Below are 23488 nucleotides of genomic sequence, written 5' to 3'. Positions count from 1 at the left end.
GACACATGAAAAAAATGTCCAACATCATTAGCCATCAGGGAAATTCAAATCAAAACTACATTGAGATATTACCTTATACCAGTCAGAATGGTAAAAATTAACAAGGCAGGAAACAACAAAAGTTGGAGAGGGTGGAGAAAGGGGAACCCTCTTATACTGTTGGTGGGAATGCAAGTTGGTACAGTTACTTTGGAAAACAGTATGGAGGTTCCTCAAAAAGTTAAAAATAGACCTACCCTATGACCCAGCAATTGCACTACTGGGTATTTACCCCAAAGATACAGATAGAGTGAAAAGAAGGGGCACATGCACCCCAATGTTCATAGCAGCAATGTCCACACTAGCCAAACTGTGGAAAGGGCCGAGATGCCCTTCAACAGATGAATGGATAAAGAAGATGCGGTCCATATATACAACGGAATATTACTCAGCCAATATTACTCAGAAAGGATGAATACCCACCGTTTGCATCGACATGGATGGAACTGGAGGGGATTATGCTAAGTGAAACAAGTCAAGCAGAGACAAACAGTTATATGGTTTCACTTATATGTGGAACATAAGGAATAGCATAGAGGACATTAGGAGAAGGAAGGGAAAAATGAAGGGAGGTGGGGGAAACAGAGGGGGAGATGAACCACGAAAGACTATGGACTCTGGGAAACAAACTGAGAGTTACAGAGGGGAAGGAGGTGGGAGAATGGGTTCTACCACCTCTTTTTTATCCATTCATCAATGGATGGGCACATGTATCCCTTTGAATTAGCATTTTTGTATTCTTTGGGTAAATACCCAGCAGTGGCAATTGCTGGACTATAGGGTAGTTCTATTTTTAACTTTTTGAGGAACCTCTATACTGTTTTCCAGAGTGGGTGCACCTGTTCGCACTCCTACCAACAGTGCAAGAAGGTTCCTCTTTATCCACATCCTTGTCACCACTTTGTTGTTTCTTGTGTTGTTGATTTTAGCCATTCTGACAGGTGTGAGGTGATATCTCATTGTAGTGATGATTTGTATTTCCCTGATGATCAGTGATGATGAGCATCTTCTCATGTGTCTATTGGCTATCTGTTTGTCTTCTTTGGAAAAATGTACATTCATGTCTTCTGCCCATTTTTAAATTGGATTATTCATTCTTGGGGTATTGAGTTTGATAAGTTTTTTTTAATATATTTTGGGTACTAATCCCTTATTGGATATGTCATTTGCAAATATTTTCTTCCATTCCATAAGTTGCTTTTTAGTTTTGTTGATTGTTTTCTTTGCTGTGCAAAAGCTTTTTGTTTTGATAAAGTCCCGATAGTTTATTTTTGCTTTTGTTTCCCTTGCTTCAGAAGACATATCTAGAAAGAAGTTGCTACACATGCACAGATTTTTGTATGGCCATATATTTTCACTTCTCTTAGGTATATAACTATCAGTGAAACTGCTGGATCATATGGTAACTATGTTTAATCATTTGAGGAACTGCCATACTGTTTTCTAAAAAATGAGTTCCATTTTATACTCCCACCAGCAGTCTACGAGGGTTCAGATTTCTTCACTAACACTTGTTATCTTTTGATACCATTAAAATTTGTGTGAGGTAGTATTATCTCATTATGGTTTTGATTTGCATTTGCCTGATCACTATGATGTGGAACATCATTACATGTGCTTATTGGCCACTTGTATATCTCCCGGGGGAAATGTCTTTTCAGATCCTTTGTGGATTTTTAAGTGGGGGTAATTTGTCATTTTATTATTGAGTTGTAAGAATTCTTTATATAGTCTCGATATAAGTCCTTTTCTCAAATACATGATTTGCAAAGATTTTCTTCTAATTTGTGGATTGTCCTTTCACTTTCTGGATGGTATCCTTTGAAGTATAGTTTGTCAATAGTACCAATTCTAGCTCATGTTTTTAAGTCTAACTCAAACTCTGCAACATAATCATTAAACTAAAAACTTCTCTTGTGGGGTGCCTGGGTGGATCAATGGGTTAAAGCCTCTGCCTTCGGCTCAGGTCATGATCCCAGGGTCCTGGGATCGAGCCCCACGTCGGGTTTTCTGCTCAGCAGGGAGCCTGCTTCCTCCTCTCTCTCTGCCTGCCTCTCTGCCTACTTGTGATCTCTGTCTGTCAAATAAATAAACTAAAAAAAAAAAACTTCTCTTGTAATATATTTCTCACTGATAAATAGAATGAACAGTGATGACTACTTCTACCTTGTATACATACAAATAACAACATGCCAAGAAATGATTCTTATTGTGTATATCTTAGTGGTAATCTAACTATAAAGCAGCATAACATGCAGAATGTGGTCATTGTTCCTCCACAAACTGTCCTATTGCCATTGCACGCCACTCAACAGTATAATTTGAGAAAGTACTTTCCCAGGAAATTATTCTATTGTCTTGATGAGTATTTTTTTTTTATTGTTAACTTTGGAGATGGGTTTACAAGTTTCTTGGCAGTAGTGGAATTTGAATTCACTTTTATCTCAAGGAATGCAATTTGTAAACAATTTCTCATCTGTGGTTTGGTCACTTTTCTGCCTTGCACAATAAGACTTTTTTTTTAAGTGGTATTACTTTTTCTCTTGTTCTGAAAAAAGATCTATGATTTAACAAAAAGATAAGTCACTGGTCTTTATTTGATAATGAAACAAAAGCTCTGAAGGCTTCATGCTTTTATGAATAACCTCAGAAACAGTGGCCTTAGTGGTAAATGGATTGTTTCTTCTATACAATCAACTTCCATATATTCACCTCTCAATCAAAAAATTTTTTTTCTTTTCTACAGCAGCTAGTATAAAATCATTACAGAGTCAGCTGTCCTGGCATCTTCTACACTAGCACTGGAGTTCTCTAAATTATGTTTATGTTAATGCTGAATTAGTTTGAACTATGTTATACTGATTTACAATATTTATTATACTATTTTCACCATGACTTTTTGTTTCAATGAACCACATTTCAGCCATGATCAATTTTGGGGAATTAAGAATATAACTAATTTAAGCAAGGAAAAAATGAATGTAAATTTAACAATAACATGTGAATGACATAAAAGTTCAGAAGCCAAAGTAAATTGCCCCAGTTAAATGAATTTGTCTGAACAAAACATCCAATGCAATCTTTCTTGTACATGAGCAGCCTAATAAATTGTAACAGATATGATGAATGAAATGGGATTTGGAGGGATATCACAATTTATTTCACATTTCAAAGTGTGAAATAAATGTTAACAAAATTGATTAAATTGCTTGTCATACCAAACTGCCTGGAATCCTTGGTAAATAGCTAAGTATTATGGTTGTCTAAGAATCACACTGAGAAATACATATGGCTGGCATGTAGCAGGAACCTGAAGAGTGGCTATTGTTATTATCTTCATTATCACTTGTTCTACCTGCCTCATAGCTTGCCCAGGAGAATGCAAAAGCCCTTCTATGTGGCCTATGTCAAGTTCCTACATAGCATGTCTAGCTCACTCTGACAAGGTGCTCCTGAGATTTTAGCTACTTGATTACTTCATAGGATATATTGGAACTGCTATGTTGTAATTTCAATGGCCCTATCTTTCTTGCACACAGCTGTAGTACTTGTGCTTTACACAGTTTCCAGTACATAGGAAATATCAATAAATATTTATGAAATGAATATACAAATCAAGATGAGAGAAATTATTATCTTCTGTGAACTGGGACTAACTATGGAGAAAAAACACTGGACAAAGAATCCTTTTTAAAATATTCATGCATCCAACATAGGAGTAGCTAAATATAGAAAACAAATATTAACAGACCTAAAAGGGAGAAAGAGACAGCAATATAATAATAGTAGGGGACTTTAATACCCCAATTTCATCAAAGGATATATCATCCAGACAGAAAATCAATGAGGAAACATTGAATAAAATGATGGGTTGGACAGATGGACTTAACAAACATATACAGGACATTTTATCCAAAGCAACAGAATACACATTTGTCTCAAGCACACATGGAACACTGTCCAGGATAAACCATATGTTAGGGCACACACAAAAACATCTTAGTAAATTTAAAGACTGAAATCATACCAAGCATCTTTTCCAACCAAAATGGCATGAAACTAAAAATCAATTTCAAGAAGACAACTGGAATATTCACAAATACTGGAGCTTAAACAACATGCTACTGAACAACCAGTGGGTTAAAGAAGAAATCAAAAAATACCTTACGACAAATGAAAATGGAAATACAATGTACCAAAACTTATGGGACACTGCCAACGCAAGTATAAGCAAGAAGCTCATAGTGATAAATGCCTACATCAAGAAACAAGAAAGATCTCAAACAATCTAACTTTACATCTCAAAGAACCAGAAAAGGAACAAGCCCAAAGTCAGCAAAAGCAAAAAATGATAAAGATCAGAGCAGAAAGAAATGGAGGCTAAAAGACAATAGAAAAGATCAGTGTGACTACATTTAACATGGTGAGCACTGAATAGTATAGAATTATTGAATCATTGTTGTACACCTGAAACTAATACATTTCACGTCAATTATATTTCAATAAGAAGAAAAGATCATTGAAACTAAGAGCTGATTTTTTAAAAAAGATAAACAAAATTAAAAAGCCTTTAGCTAGACTGACCAAGAAAAAAAAGAAGAGTCATAAATAAAATCAGAAATAAGAGATGTTCCAATTCATAGAAAGAAACACAAAGGATTGTAAGAGATGACTATGAACCATAACATGCCAGTATGTAAATAAATTAGATCGTTTAAGAAGAAATGGATAAATTCCTTGAAACATACAGCCTAACAAGAATGAATCAGGAACATTTTTTCATGTGTCTGATAGCCATTTGTATGTCTTCACTGGAGAAGTGTCTGTTCATGTCTTCTGCCCATTTTTTGACACGATTATCTGTTTTGTGTGTGTTGAGTTGGAGAAGTTCTTTATAGATCCTGGATATCAACCTTTTGTCTGTACTGTCATTTGCAAATATCTTCTCCAATTCTGTGTGTTGCCTCTTTGTTTTGATGACTGTTTCCTTTGCTGTGCAGAAGCTTTTGATCTTGATGAAGTCCCAAAAGTTCATTTTTGCTTTTGTTTCCTTTGCCTTTGGAGACATATCTTGAAAGAAGTTGCTGTGGCTGATATCGAAGAGATTACTGCTTATGTTCTCCTCTAGGATTCTGATGGATTCCTGTCTCACATTGAAGTCTTTTATCCATTTCAAGTTTATCTTTGTATACGGTGGAAGAGAATGGTCGAGTTTCATTCTTCTACATACAGCTGTCCAATATTCCCAGCACCATTTATTGAAGAGACTGTCTTTTTTCCACTGTATATTTTTTCCTGCTTTGTCGAAGATTATTTGACCATAGAGTTGAGGGGCCATATCTGGGCTCTCTACTCTGTTCCACTGGTCTCTGTGTCTGTTTTTATGCCAGTACCATGCTGTCTTGGTGATCACAGCTTTGTAGTAAAGCTTGAAATCAGGTAACGTGATGCCCCCAGTTTTGTTTTTCTTTTTCAACATTTCCTTAGCAATTTGGGGTCTTTTCTGATTCCATACAAATTTTAGGATTATTTGCTCCAGCTCTTTGAAAAATACCAGTGGAATTTTGATCTGAATGGCATTAAAGGTATAGCTTGCTCTGGGCAGTACAGACGTTTTAACAATGTTTATTCTTCCGATCCAAGAGCATGGAATGGTCTTCCATCTTTTTGTGTCTTCTTCAATTTCTTTCATGAGTGTTCTGTAGTTCCTCGAGTACAGATCCTTTACCTCTTTGGTTAGGTTTATTCCCAGGTATCTTATGGTTCTTGGTGCTATAGTAAATGGAATCGATTCTCTAATTTCCCTTTCTGTATTTTCATTGTTAGTGTATAAGAAAGCAACTGATTTCTGTACAATGACTTTGTAACCTGCCACATTAATGAATTGCTGTATGAATTCTAGTAGTTTGGGGGTAGAGTCTTTTGGGTTTTCCATATAAAGTATCATGTCATCTGCGAAGAGAGAGAGTTTGACTTCTTCATTGCCAATTTGGATACCTTTTATTTCTCTTTGTTGCCTGATTGCTGTTGCTAGGACTTCTAATACTATGTTGAACAAGAGTGGTGAGAGTGGGCATCCTTGTCGTGTTCCTGATCTCAACGGTAAGGCTGTGAGCTTTTTCCCATTGAGGATGATATTTGCTGTGGGTTTTTCATAGATAGATTTTATGAAGTTCAGGAATGTTCCCTCTATCCCTATACTTTGAAGCGTTTTAACCACCTTACACCAGTTAGAATGGCCAAAATTAGCAAGACAGGAAACAATGTGTGTTGGAGAGGATGTAGAGAAAGGGGAACCCTCTTACATACACTGTTGGTGGGAATGCAAGTTGGTGCAGCCACTTTGGAGAACAGTGTGGAGATTCCTTAAGAAATTAAAAATAGAGCTTCCCATGGCCCTGCAATTGCACTACTGGGTATTTACCCCAAAGATACAGATGTAGCGAAAAGAAGGGCCATCTGTACCCCAATGTTTATAGCAGCAATGGCCAGGGTCGCCAAACTGTGGAAAGAACCAAGATGCCCTTCAACAGACGAATGGATAAGGAAAATGTGGTCCATATACACTACGGAGTATTATGCCTCCATCAGAAAGGATGAATACCCAACTTTTGTAGCAACATGGACGGGACTGGAAGAGATTATGCTGAGTGAAATAAGTCAAGCAGAGAGAGTCAATTATCATATGGTTTCACTTATTTGTGGAGCCTAACAAATAGCATGGAGACTAGGAGAGTTAGAGAGGAGAAGGGAGTTGGGGGAAATTGGAAGGGGAGGTGAACCATGAAAGACTATGGACTCTGAAAAACAATTTGAAGGGTTTGAAGGGGCGGGGGGTGGGAGGTTGGGGGACCAGGTGGTGGGTATTATGGAGGGCACGTATTGCATGGAGCACTGGGTGCGGTGCATAAACAATGAATTCTGTTACACTGAAAATAAATAAATAAATAAATAAATAAATAAATAAATATAAATAAATAAAAGAATGAATCAGGAAGAAAGAAAATCTGGAAAGAAGTAATCTTTGCACCTACAATACTGAGGATTCTAAATAAATTGCTGAATGGGTGAACAAAGAAATGAATGGAATAATAAACAGATTAGGAACTAAGTATCATAAACTCTTATTAATCAGAGGTTTCTGGATTACTAATGACTAAAGAAAATAGGACATATGAAAATAACCAAATCTATTTACATGTTAGAAAGTATCTATTGTTTGGAACCAGGCTGTAAGCAAAAACAGATTCTAAATGTTCTGATTCTAAATAAATTCTAAATGTTCTGAATCCAAACAGGCTACTATCATGTAGTGATCTTTGCCAATAAGTGAGACTGTAGCTAAGTACCTCTGTCCCCAAGACTGAACACAGTGCTATATACTTGATAAAGGCTCAGTAAACACTTAAAAAAACAAATACCACTAATGAAAATGTCTGTGAATAAAGCTATAGGCAGTTCTACCAAAATAAGAGGCTCTATAATGTTTACTTCCTGATTATAAATAGAACAACTACTGATATAAAGGTTAGTCCATTCTGTGCCATTAAAGAATGATGCAGAGTATGAATATGTCTGGGCTTGGTTTTATTTAATAAAAACACTGTATAGCATAGGTATCTCTAGTTGCACTAATACAATGGAATCATTAAAGAAATGGATGCAACTGAACCAAAGTTAAGTTTCTATGAATTCGGGCCTAGGAAGTCATCCTCCAAACCTGTTCATGATTTTGATTTTCATTGCAAGCTTAAGATAAAGTGTTACTTGAAATTTTTTTGAAGAGTAAAGGCAAATTCACAATAATGAGGACAGTTTCTTGTCACATATGCAGCGGATACCACAACCATTATGATTTACGCATAGTCCAAAACAAGTCTTTGAACCTAGAAAAGCTTTTCTTAGGAACCCTACTTAAGAAAAGAATGATAACTTTCATGAAGACACTCTAAAAACAAAGAGAAATCCTTACCTCTTGCAGTTAAATTTCAATAAAAATTTCAATTAATGTGGAGCCTTGGATTTTTCCTGTAACCCTCATATTAAATTTTGTGCTCAGTATTAAAGGAATTAAAGTCAATTTCTTTACCAATGAATTATGAGGAACACAAATTAAGATGAAAGAATGAACTGGGGATATGCATGCAAATATTGTGCATTCATATTATTATACAGCATAATCTGTAAATCTAGTACTAATGAGACTCAAGATTTAAATGGCTGAAGAATGTGTTTAGTGAATTATTGCCAATCAATGCCTCTATTCCAGGATAAACGTAATCTTGAAAGGCAACACACCTATTATTACAAATTCCTAAGTAAGTACAGTACTTCATTATTTCAAAATGTCATTGTCAATTTATAGAGTAACAGACAAACATCTTTCCACCATATACCTGATTACCTTTTCTTTAGAGTAAATGAAACACTGACTATTAAGGAAAATTACAAACATCATTTTTCCAGCAATAAAAGAAACCTAATGTGTGTAAAACTCTAAACTAATTACAGCACTCTAAATTTTCATATTTGTTAGTATGGACACATCAGGTTTTATAACACTGCAATCAAGAATTATTCTTTTTTCAAGTAACATTATTTCATGCGAATTCTTCTAAATACTAATTTATTCAATCACTTAATAAACATTCACTGAGTACCTACTTTGTCCTAGGTACACTCTTAGGGGATACAGTTATAAATGTGAATATGATACAACTCTGGCTCTTAAACTCATAGTCTAACACAAGAAAGAGACAAGAAAATAAGGTAAAATATAATAGTTCTACCTTATATTAAAATTGTCTACATGTTTTCCACTTGCAATAGCTAATGGGTATTATAATGAAAACACTCACTATAGCTGGAAGCTTTTCTTCATTGCTCAGAAATCAAACTTTCCCTACTTGTCTATGAAAAATTTTTTTCAAATAAAAATATTAAGAAGGACAACTTAAGAAATACCTGTGAATTGAGCATTTCAAATTAACAAATGCTAACATGTGTTTCATATTTTACCTTCAGGCTATTTTCCAAATACAGAAATTTTTTGACTGATAAGGCACTAATAATTACTTAGGATTATTATTGGTCCCACTAGTCGTGTGATCTTGGGTAAATTAACTTAACCCTTTTGATTCTCAATTTTCTCACCTGAAAAGTGGAGATAATAGTACCAATCTGTGCTAGACTATGGATTGACCCTCAGTATCCTTGCTCCACCTAGTTTTTTGCCCAGGGAGGTTCTCTGGCCTTTCAACTTCTGGTTGGGTTAGGTAAGTAGTATTAGCAGAGGATCAGAGTATGGAAAGAAAGTAAAGCTATTTTCTGGTTTCCTCCCTAACAGGTCACCAAGTGCTGGGTATATCCTTCTATCAGATATAGTCCTCTCGATAGGAGAGGACTTTCGGCCTACATGTGGTAATGGTTCCCTTTAGCCCTCGAGTTGGTACCATTCATTGGTGACTTCCATAAACCCTGCCCTTACCTTTAAAAACAGTTCTCTTATTAAACTGTTCTCAAATAACCCAGTTTGAAAGTGCCATGTGTTTTCTGCCAGAACTCTGTGTGACTCATAAACAACCTCAGGGGTTGTTTTGGGATTACATGAGATACTATATGTAAAGTGCTTAGCTCAGTGCTTAGCAGATTATAAATATTCAGTAAATGTTGACTACTATTTTCATGATCAATATTGCTGTTATTATTTTATTTGAGTATCCATACTCATACCATCTATACCAACCAAATTTATTCAGGAGACAGAAATTCAGAATTCTGGAGATCTTTTACTAATTCTTGTAGTGCTTCAAAAATGTAAATTGTGTTTATTTCTAATCAACCTCAATATTTAAAAAAGAGTAAGAGGATGCACAGGATTTCCTAGACTGCCGTTTCTTTTGTAAATATGCTTCAGAATTCATTTCCTACAAATTGACCTTCTGCCACCACTCCAAATCTAGCAAGTATAAATGTCCATAAAGTTAAATAAATTGTTGGGTCTTGGGGTCATGAAAAGAATGGACTGAATGATAAACTCAATGGCATAAAGTCCTTGGTTAATCTGGAAATGCATCTTCATCATCCTTATTTATCATCATGACATAGGCAAGTATCTTTCATTTGACAAATTATTTCATCAAAATCCTATTAAAGGTCTACTTAACCTTTCATCTTACCTCATCCTTTATATCTTCCTGTTGTTGGGCAGTGAAGATCTCCATTGCAGCCATGAGTCTCATCATTAACTCATCCACTGTTGTGTTACCTAGCAACACATAGAGATTGCCAAACTTTACAATAGTAAAGTTATTATAAAATGGAAAGTCATTCTAGAATTAATCATTAAGGAACAACTACAGTCTAATAAAAATGACAGACTACTATACTAATATCTAGTTGAAATACTTCCATTTTTCATTGAAAAGTTTCATATGTTCACTGTGAAAGAGTAAAGCAGTATACAGGCAGTTGAAATTTCAAATACAGTAGATTTGAAGGAACCATCTGTTAATAAGAGTTTCAGCTCTATGAAGAAGAATATTCGAGAAATGAGAATCAAAAGTTCTTTAAAGTTATAGAAACATATCTACTTAAAAATACTAGCAGCAACTACCATTTATTTATATGCCAGTAGTTAGGCTTAGCATTTTATATATATTATCCCACTTAATCTATGCAACAATTCTTTGAAGGTATCATTAGGATTTTGACTTTAGAGAAGGAAAATGAGGCTTTGAGAGTTGGAGTAGCCTGTACAATCAAGGTCAGGCTGATTAAATGGTAGGATGAGAATTTGAAACCAAGTGAGTCTAACTTATTAAGAGTCTTTTTGCCACCTCAATACACTATTTAGAATTATCTCCTATCATTAAAAATTCTTTGGTGAAGCAGAGAGTAATTCATTTTCTGAAAAAAACTGAGTTCTTTTTTTTTTGCCCAGTTGGCATTTTTCACTTTCAGCTGCTTTCAAATGACTATACTATAAACTTTATGAGTATTTAAGTTTTAATTTTAATTCCAGTTAGTTACCACACAATGTTATATTAGTTTTATGGGAGTATTAAAATGTTTGACTTTCCTTAACACTATTTTATTCCCTGCCCAAGGCCATAACAAACATATAGCAGAAATATGCCATTTCCTGAGAGCACTCTCCTATTGCTTGCTTTGGATACATCTACAACAGAGAAATCTATAGAGATATATAAAGGTATAGCAATTCTTCTCTTCCTTCAAAACTACAAAGAACCTATCTTTCTCCAGGGCCTGAGGTCTTTCTGTCCCATTAATGAAATAGGTCAACAAGTAGCAAGCATCCTTGTTGGTGTTATTCTGGAGTATGACTAACATGGTCTTTTTCCCCCCCTTTTTTAAAGAAGATTTCATTTATTTATTTGACAGAGAGAGACACAGAGAGAGAGGGAACATAAGCAAGAGGAGTGGGAGGGGGGAAAGCAGGCTTCCTGCTGATCAGGGAGCCCAATGTGGGGCTTGATTCCAGGATCCTGGGATCATGACCTGAGTCGAAGGCAGATGCTTAACCAACTGAGCACCCAGGTGCCCCTAGCATGGTCTTTCAGTGGTCTGTTTCTCAACTTTTCTTTTGACCATTGGCAGCACGTTAGGGAGCGTGTGTGGTCCTCAACAAAGAAAATTTAGTCACATCAGTATCACTCTCTCAATACATGAGCTAGAGAACAAATATTACCTTGGTGTGATATCATGGTACTTAGAAAGCACCACTGGTTTTGTAGTCATAGTTCTAATTCTAGTTCTGCCACTTATAAACTATATGATCTAATATCTAGAAACTGCCTAGCATGTGACAAGGGCTTAATAGATATCCACTTAGTAAATGAATAAATAAGTGGATGAGTGACTGACTATAGCTCCTTAAAAATCAATTCCCTTATCAGTAAAATGAAGATAATACTACCCCTGTATATAGTACACATAAGCAGTGGTAGTTATTGTGAATAGATATAACAAATGCAAAAAGCTTAGGGGTACCTTCAACGTAGATTTGGATACTGGGCAAATCTTTGAGTTTCCCTTTCTTATTTGCAAACTGTAGTGACTAACACTCAGAGCATGGGATATGAATTCCTTATGGAGGGTACTAGAAATGTGGTTACATACTGGCCATTCGTTTTCAGGCTTAAGCCACAGCTTATCAATTATGCTTCAGCGCTAACGGTAAGGACTCACTACCAAACTGGACAAGACAGAGAAAAGGTACCAGTTAATACAGTTCCAGACAAGTTTTTTCTTTATAACCTACTGTAGTGGTTTTCAAACTTCTGTTTTCAAAACTTGTTTACACCGTTAACAACTACTGAGATTCTCAAATAAGTTTTATGTGGGTTATTTTTATCAACATTTACTGTGTTAGAAATTGAAGGTGAAATACTTAAAACATATTTATCAGTTCATTAAAAGTAACAATAAACCCATTACATGTTGATATAAATAACAGATTTTTATGATAAATGGCTCTATGTTCCAAGGGAAAAAGTTTAGTGAGAAGAACAGTATTGTTTTAACATTTTTGCAAATGTTTTTAATGTCTGGCTTAATAGAACATAACCAGATTCTCAAATCTACTTCTATATTAAACCAATTACATTATGTTGTCTTATGTCTTAGTTGAAATTTATGAAGCAAATCTGGCCTCACATAGATATACAGTTGAAAACGGGAGGAGTATTTTTATTTATTTATTTGTTTGTTTGTTTTAAGATTTTATTTATTTGAGAGAGAGAGAGAGAAAGAGGTCAGTAGGAGAAGCAGACTTCTGCTGAGCAGGGAGCCCGATGTGGGACTCGATCCCAGGACTCCAGGATCATGACCTGAGCCGAAGGCAGTTGCCTAACTAACTGAGTCACCCAAGCACCCGGAAGAGTATTTTAATAAATAATTGTAAATAGTCTTTGATACACCCAAACTGACAAAAGGAAATTTCTTCAAGCATGTGAGAAATTTGAAACCATTAATGAACTTCTTATACTTTGTTGTATTAAGATCCACTGACCTATCTCGCTCTTTGAATGGATCTTCTACCTATGTGTGATTTTAAAATATCATGCCCTGGTCATGTGCAAAATATTGATTTACTGACTTATGCATTTATCTTTAATGTTATATGAGCTGATGTCATCAGAAAATTATTTAAGCTGTCAATCCCATGGTGGAGGATCTAACATTTTGCTTAAAAGCTCAAATTTTATCATCAGCAAAAAGTACTGTCAGTTCACTTTTCTTGGAGTGATAGACTCACTTTGCTCATTCTAGAGAAAAGGTTCAATAAATACCCAGGCTATCTAAATATAGTTTGTTCATCAGTTATTTCCAAGTAAAAATGATGTTCTGTAAGAAAAAAATGACTAATAGTTCAGCTCAAGCAACCACACAAGTGCTCTTCTTTGAGACTACCTTTGTACTCTGAAATGCAGCAGAAATACATTTTCTATACCTCTAGTTGTATCACACAAACTATAAAAAGGGTTAAAATTTAATAAAAAAGTTTTTAATTGCACATAAGGGAGGTAAAGAATATGACTACTACTATAGTTTTGGTCATGACCTTGGTTTCGTGTGAAGGTGCCAGCAGTTTTACACAACACTGGTTTTGTGTGCCACCAGTGCAAATATCAACACAATAAAAAAAAAAGGCAAAAAGGAAAAGTCTTTTTACTGTAATGAAAATAATTTGACCTCAGAGATCCACTGAAAGGGTCTAGAGGACCTCCAGAACCATGGACCATATTTTAAGAACCACTATCATAATATTGCCTGACAGGGAAAACAGGAATGAAATATTATTTTCATTATCCATTTACAGTATGCAATTCATTACCTCCGCAGATCTTCTTTAGCATTGTTTATGAAACTCAATGGTCTAGTTACAGAGCAAACATAAAATACCAGAGGTTTTGAGTTTTTTTTTTTTTAAGATTTTATTTATTTATTTGACAGAGAGAAATCACAAGTAGGCAGAGAGGCAGGCAGAGAGAGAGGAGGAAGCAGGCTCCCTGCTGAGCAGAAAGCCCGATGTGGGGCTCCATCCCAGGACCCTGAGATTATGACCTGAGCCGAAGGCAGCAGCTTAACCCACTGAGCCACCCAGGCGCCCGGTTTTGAGTTTTAAAGGCACCAGAATTTATATCACACACCCCATCATATTATCTGCTATAGAACTTCAGACTTAAATAGGGGTAAAAATAAAGTATCTCAAACACAAGCTTTAGTTGGGGCACTTGAAACAACTTTTCCCTTGGGGCATAAAAAAGATATATTGTTTTCAATTTAAGCTGTGATATAAATAAGGTAGTATTTTATAATAATCCTTGGGGTTTATAAGTAACAGTAAAAAAAAATCATTCACTTTTTTTTGGTAGAGAATATGCAATGCGATTAAATTCATAGGCATCCTATAGCGTCAAGCCTTAGCGCTGCATCCTAGAAACAGATTCATACAATTAAGGGGAAACAACTACCACTGTGTGAACAATTAATTTGCCATATCCAGTCACTAGCTTTTCTAGATAACTAAAGCATTTCTTTCAACTAATCAACATTACAGCAAGAAATCAAAACATGTATAAGAAATGTCATATTTGACAACTGACTATGACTTGATTGCTAGTTTAGAGAACTTAGCAATTATGAACATTTAACATGATTATGCTGGGTCCAAAGGGTTGTGCAACTTTATTAAGAAATTTCTGTTAGATTTTTATGCAGCATATTTCATTTTTCATAGATCCTATACTTTTTGAAGATGCTCTTCTTTAGTATATTCTATGTTTGAAAATACAAAGATGTTCACCCATACAGAGAGTTACAGTCAACTTTGATGGTAAATATTATAAGGTTATCACATACACAAGAAGATACTCTACTCCCCTTGTGACATGTACTTTACCTTGTATCACATTTAACACTTCATTAGATGATCGCTTTCCCATAATAATCAGAAAAAGTGGAAACTGATCTGTTTTTTGAGTCCGAATGGTTTGTGCAACAACACTGCCAAAATGTCTATTGCACATTGTCAGAAATCTAAAATGAGACAAAAGCCAAAGTAAATATCATTTCAGACTTTAATAAATTTACTAGTATCCTAACAAAAAACTCACTAGGTACTTTACTAATTATGTTAGTAATTAGATAGCCTGTCTGATATCAATATATAAAAGCTTGCTATATTGAGTTTTCAACTACATCTTAAATGATATAGAAATGACTATCGTATAGAAAAGCAGGAAGCACACCCTAAATGCTGTCTGGGGCTGACAGCACAGGATTCTTAGTCTTAAACAACACTGCGAACTATACTGACCTAGACTATGAGAAAAACAAACAAACTGAATTTTAAGAGGAAAAAATTTCTTAAATAGGACAAATATTGTATGGTACAAAGTTAAATTAGACTAGTATCCTAGTCTAAACAGGATTTAGCAACATTTTCACAAGTCTTTAGAATCAAGAATTGTACTTTAGAATTGTGTTTTCTCCAGTAGTAGCAGGTCTTCTGGTTTCATACTTACCATGGGATAAAAATAATAATTCTAAGCTTTTGACCAAAAAAAGCCCAGAGATATTAGCATACTGAAGTCTAGCATTAGTATTCTTAACACGATCTGGAATAAATGAAAAAACTGATAAAGCTTTTCTCTTCTATTAGAGGACTGTTTGAAATTAGCATTTCTTTCAAGAGAAAAGGGTAGCTTATGATATGTTTTCAGATCTGATGGTAAAAAGTAAATGTCATAATAATAATGAATTATGAAAGACCAAATGCAAATATAGAATGCTTTAATAAGATCCAATTTAATAAAGTCTGTAAAAATAATGGACTTTTAATAACACAGGTCACAAAAGGCAAAACAGTGGAAATTCTGGGGACTAGCCACTGGTACTGGCTTATTAATTCTTAATTATGTTCATGAAAGGCAACTTAAATCATGTGTTTTTTTATGCCTTATGATAATATTTTAGGTAACAACTACTCTGAAATGTATGTTCTAGCTGATGAGCAAAATCCTGTTGTCACATGCATTAGAAGGTAAATCTATTTGAAAAGACAAACGGCATTAAAATGTCATGTGCTCAGATTCATTTGATAACCAAATTCAAAACAGAATCGAACCTCTTAATTTTTAAAGCCAACATATCTCTTGTCTATAGAAATTCATTCTAGAAATTTAGGCTGAATCCTCCACAAAACCTGTGCTGTGACTATATAAAGTAGACCATGTTAAGGGCCACTAGATCTGTCAGCAAGAGTGTCAAGACAAGTTAGCACCACCGCAATAAGTTCATTGGGAGGCAGTTTCATATTTACATTTAGAGCAGCAATAACCAGACCTCATGGCAATTTGAAAGGACATGGCCCTAAGAAATCCATTGTTGGCCATGAAATATCAGTGCTCCCGTGAAAATTCAGATCTTCACATTCCAGAACTATTACATGATAAAAGGTGCTCAAGCAGCCTAAGCCTCTGGTACCAAATTTCACATCCATATAGCTTTAATTCATCAAAGAGATGTGTAGATCAGGACACTAGAAAGTTAGGATCTCATTTTTCTTCTTGCTCTTACGAAAATACTTGAAGTCAATCTTGATCCTGATTTGATCACTGTCAACCTCTGAATTTAAAGATGTAAAAAACAGTTGGAATGTCATTCCATACCAAAGGGAGAAAATAAGTCCTTGTTGATTTCACACCAATGGATTAAGTGGCTATCACACAGTAGATGCCCATCATAGCACTAGCCTTACAAATGATATTAAATACTACCTAAACAGGATATACCCAAAAAAGGAAAAGAGAAGAAGAAGCCAGGAAGGAAGGAAGGAGAGAAAAGGAAAGAAAGAGAAGACAGGCAGGCAGGCAGACTGGCTAGCTTAGTGGTTTAAAGAATTCAATTTCAATATAATTTTGCCTGGAAATTGTGTACTTCCCAAATTGTCTTTTTATGAAAATGAGCTAGAAGGGAAAATAATTATGAAAATATAGGTATCTTATGGGTTTGAATTAATATACAACACAAATTTCAAAACTTCACAAAACATATTCAAGACAGATATAGCCTTCAAAGGCACATTAGCTGTTCAATTAACTATAAAAAACAACAAAGTGATCAGTTTTTTACCAGGTATTGGCAAATCATTCTAATGTTTTAGAAGTAGTTGAGAAATATACAGGGATCCCACAGCCAGTTGATGCTTTCTAGTGGCCTTAACTAATAATTTGTTCTAATCAAAGAGAGACTTTGTTAAAATTTTAATTAATCTAATTAACTTCCTAAGATCTGAATCATGTTTACTTTCAGATTTTCAAATTATAATCGCTGAGAGCCTGGGCCAATGGACAGCCCCAAATTACAAAATTCCTACTAATCAGTTCCTTCCAATATAATTTACAAGAACTTCACAAAACAGATATCAAATCTTTCTCATCGCTGGAGGACTCTGCTTCTTCCTCTCAACATCATTCACAAAGTTAACATTCACAGCACACTACCAGCTGCAAAAATCCAGTTCAAAACATTAGCACAAAAACACACAGGGGAAAAACTAATTGTTTCAAGAGAAAAAATGTGGAAAAAAAAAAAAGAGAAAAAATGTGGTTCTCATAACTGCGGCATTTTTTTCCTTTTTAAGAGAGAAAAGTGTGCTGGTGCATCTATTGGCAGCACCAAACTTGTCAGCCTAACTTATAATGGTGTTCATGAGTCAGTTGTCTTGAAGGGATAAATGGTTTCTACAGCAACTAGATTCCTGAAATCTCAAAACCAAAAGAGGAAGCAATGGCAACTGTTCTGTGTCAAGGAGAAATGGCTTTGTTTTTTAATTTTAAAGGACTTAAATAAATGAAACAACCTACTCATCATATACCTATTTGAGGAGAGGGAATAAGTTGCCAAATCAACCCCCAAAACCAAAAGCTAAAATGATAAATCTGAAAAGACAAAGAACAAACGCCCTCACTAAGAGGGTAAAATAAAGGCGGGAGGAAAGGGTGTAGAGAGGAAGGGGAAGAAGAATGAAGGTTGAGAAAATGAATGAAAAGAAAAATGGTTAATCACAAATCAGGTATAATAAAGCAACTCATTGGTTCCTGGGGGCTGGGTGGTGGTAGTGGTGGTGGTGGTCTTAGTGAGTGAAAAGTCTCAAACTTCTGCCTTGCTGAAGAAACAAAATATAATTAGTAGCTCATATTCACTAGTTCTTGTTATTAGAAATCTAAAATTAGAAAGATACAATCATCTTTTAATCTTAAGTTTGGGAAGAAAAATAAGCAGAACATCTAACGGCTAGCATGTATTAATCATTAGTAAAATTTCAGTCTCTGAAGCATAGATCTTTTCTATCTTGCTAATGGAAACCAGGATTACTAATAAGTCAGATATGAGAAAACGTAATCTCATTTTAATTCAAAACAGGATATAGTTTAGTTTCTTTCAAAGTCATAATTAAACAAGTCACTGATTTTTACTAAGTTATACTCTAACATAAAATATATACTAAAAAAAACAGCAAATTAGGGGGAGAGTAATGAAATTCTGCAAACATTTACCACCTGCAATATACCAAGTAATGTAAAAGGAGTGCTCTGATAAAAAATGGAAGCCAAAAACTTGCTAATGACTCTGTGTGAGGTTTCCTGATTATAACTTTTCAATATGACCTCCAAAGGACCCTTAGATGTAAAATGGGAATAACACTTACTTTTAAAACACGTATTCTTGTAAGATACAAAAAATTTGCTCAGAATTATGCTCAAATTATGCCCTTAACATTGGTAGCTATTTTATTATTAACTGCATAATGATATTTAACATTTTTATCACAACTACTTTCAGGATTAAAATGACAGCTTATATCTATGGGCCAACACTGAAAGATACTTTGCATAATAAGAACTGTTGACTAAAAAAAATAATCATTGGTTTTATTTTCATTTAGAGAATGTAACAGTAAGTATTAATATTTGGAAAATAAGAAAATACATGATGCTGCAGCTGTGTGATACTACAAAACTTTACATGTTTGAAAGTGGGTATTATAGGCACAATACAGTTAAATGGCTAAATGCAATCAGAATCTGCTTTTCGAAACTTACTCATCTTTAATGAAAGAAAAATGAAATAAAAAAGTGGATACAGAACTAAAATAACTATTTTTTAATTAAGAAGGCTCTTTCCTTTAAAACAGACCAAACTTGCAGTTTTTGCTATAGTAATAATCCTCATTACTTACACATATTCATTCATGTGTCAAGGGTTTTACTTTTTCTTCATCATCAGTAGAAAAACCAGATGTAAGATACAGAAAGGACCCTAGAGATCACCTGCCTATTTAGCCAACACACAATTCTCTTTTCTTCCTCTTTTCCCTTTAATAGGAAAATTAAAGCCAAGGTTCTTTAATATATGAAGTGAGAGTTAGCAAGTTACTAGCACTGCCAAGCATACCAAAATCAGGTGAGCCAATGAATTTTGTCTCCTAGCACATCATTTCTGCAAGATGCAATGCCTATCCAATTGCTCATTTCTGGAGTTCCCATTGGGAATGACCTTCAGCATCCCTGGCATATACCTCTTTGTCCTTTGAGGGTGGCTTTGATTTTTGGAAATAGTCTTACATCTGCTCAAAACTGCGTTAGTAAACAAGGTACGTGACTAAGTTGGGGAGACACTGACTATGTAGTCAGTGATCTTCAAACTTTAAAGGCTTAGGAATTACCTAGGTAGTTAAAAAAATTTTTTTTTCAGGATTAATTAATTTATTTTGAGAGAGAGTATGCCAATGCATGAGTGGGAAGGGGAGAGGGAGAGAGAGACAGAATCTGAAACAGACTCCACGCTGAGTGCAGAGCCCAACAGGGGTGCTATCTCATGGACCCTGAGATCATGAGCTGAATCAAACCAAGAGTTGGTTGCTTAACCCAATGCACCACCCAGGTGCCCCTAGGAGTTTATTCAAAAGGGAAAGTTCCTCCGCCCCATCCCTCAAAGATTCTGATTCAGAAGATCCAGGGAAAGGCCCAGGAAACTGCCTGTTTTAATAAGCTGCCAACCTACCCATGTGATTTTGATATAGGTGATTAATGGACGACACTGAGAAATACTGCTTTCAGGACACAGGACTGCTTTCCTTGTGAGGCTTTAAGCTATCTCAATCCAGTTCTTTAAGAAGTTGTCCCCAAAATGTTTTGGGCAATGGCAGCTTCAGGGGAGCATGAAGCTAGTCTCCTGAGGTGATAACCACAGTGAAGATGTTAATTCTCACTTGCTTCATTTGTGTAGGTGAGCTGCAATATCTCTGTGAGACAAATAAAAATATACCTCTAAAGCCTGTGAGCTATAGTTGATAGAGGAAAACAGAGCAGGGAAGGGGAGGCTGCAACATAAAATAGGGAACATCTCACTGAAACGTTGGTATTTGGTTAAAGACTCAAAGCGGTGGAGGAAGTGAAACACAAATCTCTGGGAAGCAAATTCCAGGCAGAAAGAACAGCAAATACCAAAACCTTGAAGTTGGAGAGTATCTGGTGTATTTTAAAGGTAAAAAGGTTACCATAGCTAGAGCAGAGTGAAGCATAAAAGATAAAGCTGATAATTTTGACTATCTCTATATGGTAAAAAACAGCTTAACAAGACCAAAAAATAAAAGATAAACGGTAAAAATTCTGAATTTAAAAGCACAGAAAAAGGGTTAATTTTCCTAATATAGAGAAAACTATTATACAACAATAAGGAAAAGATCAACAAACATATATATGAAGATAGCTCCCAGAAATGGAAATAGTAGTGGCTCATAAACATGTGAAAAGATACTCAAAATAACTCATAACGAATTAACTTCTAATGCAAGCTACACTAAGAGGGCTCAGTCACTGGAGCGTGCAACTCTTAATCCTGGGGTTATGAGTTCCAGCCCTACAATGGGTGTAGAGATTGCTTAATAAATAAATAAACTTAAAAAAGATAAAGCTACACTAAGAAACTATATTTCATCCGTCAAATTAATAAAGCAAGGCTATACGGAAATAGGCGCTATTGTACACCGTTGGAGTGAAATTGGTACTAACTCCCTTGTGGGCAATTTGTCAGTATCTATGAAAATTAATAGCACACACATAACCTTTTTTTCCTCCCAAATTCTTAAGGAAGATTTTATTTATTTATTTGAGAGAAACAGCACCCACAAGTAGGGGGAGCAGCAGAGGGAGAGAGAGAAACAGACTCCCCGCTGCGCAGTGAGCCAGATGCGGGACTCAATACCAGGACCTGGGGATCATGACCCGAGGCAAAGAAGATGCTTAATCAAATGAGCCATCCAGGTGTCCCTTTCTTCCAAGTTTTTATTTAAATTCCAGTTAACATACAGTGTAATACTAGTTTCAGGTATAGGATTTAGTGATTCATTCATTACTTACATACACCACCCAGGGCTTCCTCCTTAATACCCATTATCCATTTAACCCATTCCTCACGAACCTCCTCTCTACCCACTCCTAGTTTGCTCTCTACAGTTAAGAGTCTGTTTTATGGTTTGCCTCTCTCTTTCTCCCCTGTTATATTCATCTGTTAAAGAGTGCACACATACTCTTAATCTAGCACTCTTAAATCTGGGAATTTAGTCTAGATATATCTTCATGTGGGAAATCATCTATGCGTGCTGTTACTACTGATTTATAATAACAGAACACTGATGTCCATTTGTAGGATCTTATTAAATAAACTATAGTCTCTTATGGAATTTAAAGGGATAATATTTAGCCACAAACAGAAAGAGTTCTTTACAAACTGATATGGAAAATCCTTAAAATATAATGTTAGTGGAAAAAACAGGGTATTGAATAGTTTTTACCATTTGTGTAAAACTGGGAAAAAGTAAGTATATATTAGCTTGTTTATACATAAAATAATCTCTGGATGGATAAATAAGAAACTTAAAAAATGCTTCAGGGAAGGGTAACTTAGAGACAGGGTTAAGTACGAGACTTTTTATGCCTTTTGAGTTTTGATTAATATGAATATATTAGCCAGTCATGAAATAAACATCAAATTTGAAAGACAGTAAGTCCCTTACAAAAATAAAGAAAAATTGCATGGAATATCAATTCCATAAACTTTTTAAAAATTTAAATTCAATTAACATATGGCATATTATTAGTTTCAGAGGTAGGGTTCAGTGATTCATCAGTTGTATATAACACCATGCCTTCTTTAATGCCCATCACCTAGTTACCCCATCCCCCACACCCCGCTCCCCTCCAGCAACCCTCAGTTTGTTTCCTATGGTTAAGGGTCTCCCTCTCTGATTATGTCTTTATTTTTCCCTCCCTTTCCTATGCTCCTCTGTTTTGTTTCTTAAATTCCACATATGAGTGAAATCACATGATAATTGTCTTTCTCTGATTGGCTTATTTTGCTTAGCATAATACCTCTAGTTCCACTCACATCATTACAAATGGCAAGATTTCTTTTTTGGAAGGCTGAGTAATATTCCATTGTATATATACACCACATCTTCTTTATCCATTCATCTGTCAATAGACATCATGACTCTTTTTCCATAGTTTGGCTATTGTGGACATTGCTGCTTAAAGACTGGGATGCAGATGCCTCTTCAGATCATGACATTTGTGTCTTTTGGGTATATAGCTTGTAATGCAATTGCTGAGTCATAGTGTAGCTCTATTTTTAGCTTATTGAAGCTCCATACTGTTTTCCAGAGTGGCTATACCTGCTTGCATTCCCACCAGCAGTATAAGAGGGTTCCCCTTTCGCCACAACCTCTCCAACATTTGTTGTTTCTGGTCGTGCCATTTTAGCCATTCTGACTGGTGTGAGGTAGCATCTCATTGCAGTTTTGATTTGTATTTCCCTGATGCTGAGTGATATTAAAGAATTTTTTTCATGTGTCTATTGACCATTTGTAGGTCTCCTTCAGAAAAATATCTGTTCATGTCTTCTGCTCTTTTCTTGACTGGATTATTTGTTTCTTTGGGTGTTGAGTTTGATAAGTTCTTTATAGATTTTAGATACTAAGCCTTTAAATAAAACATTTGCAAATATCTTCTCTCATTCTGTAGGTTGTCTTTTGGTTTTGCTGTTTCCTTTGCTGTGCAAAAGCTTTTTATCTTGATGGAGTCCCAACAGCTCATTTTTGCCTTTGTTTCTCTTGCCTTTGGACATGTGTCTAGCCAAAACCTGCTGCAGCCGAGGTCAAAGAGATTGCTGCCCGTGTTCTCTTCCAGGATTTTGATGGATTTTTGTCTCATATTTAGATGTGAGGATTTCTGTCTTTCATCCATTTTGAGTCTGTTTTGTGTATGGTATGAGAAAATGGCCTAGTTTCATTCTTCTGCATGTGCCTGTCCAATTTTTCCCAATGCCATTTGTTGAAGACTTTTTTCCATTGGGTATT

The 23488-nt window shown here is 35.3% G+C and overlaps 1 protein-coding gene across 1 annotated transcript in view; it reads right to left on the bottom strand.

Moving 5' to 3' along the window:
- FAF1 (Fas associated factor 1) overlaps nt 1-23488 on the bottom strand; it is a 478510-nt gene that overhangs the window by 97615 nt on the left and 357407 nt on the right. The window contains exons 14-15 of the mRNA XM_047728777.1: nt 14966-15102; nt 10218-10306 (exon numbers count right to left, since the gene is read on the bottom strand). Of these exons, the coding sequence (XP_047584733.1) occupies nt 10218-10306; nt 14966-15102 (226 nt within the window). The remainder of the gene's footprint in view (nt 1-10217; nt 10307-14965; nt 15103-23488) is intronic.

The sequence above is a fragment of the Lutra lutra genome, chromosome 4 (genome assembly GCF_902655055.1).
Source record: "Lutra lutra chromosome 4, mLutLut1.2, whole genome shotgun sequence".
Lineage (NCBI taxonomy): Eukaryota > Metazoa > Chordata > Mammalia > Carnivora > Mustelidae > Lutra > Lutra lutra.
The sequence above is the reverse complement of the archived record's forward strand: the minus strand, read 5'-3'. Positions and strand labels throughout refer to the sequence as shown.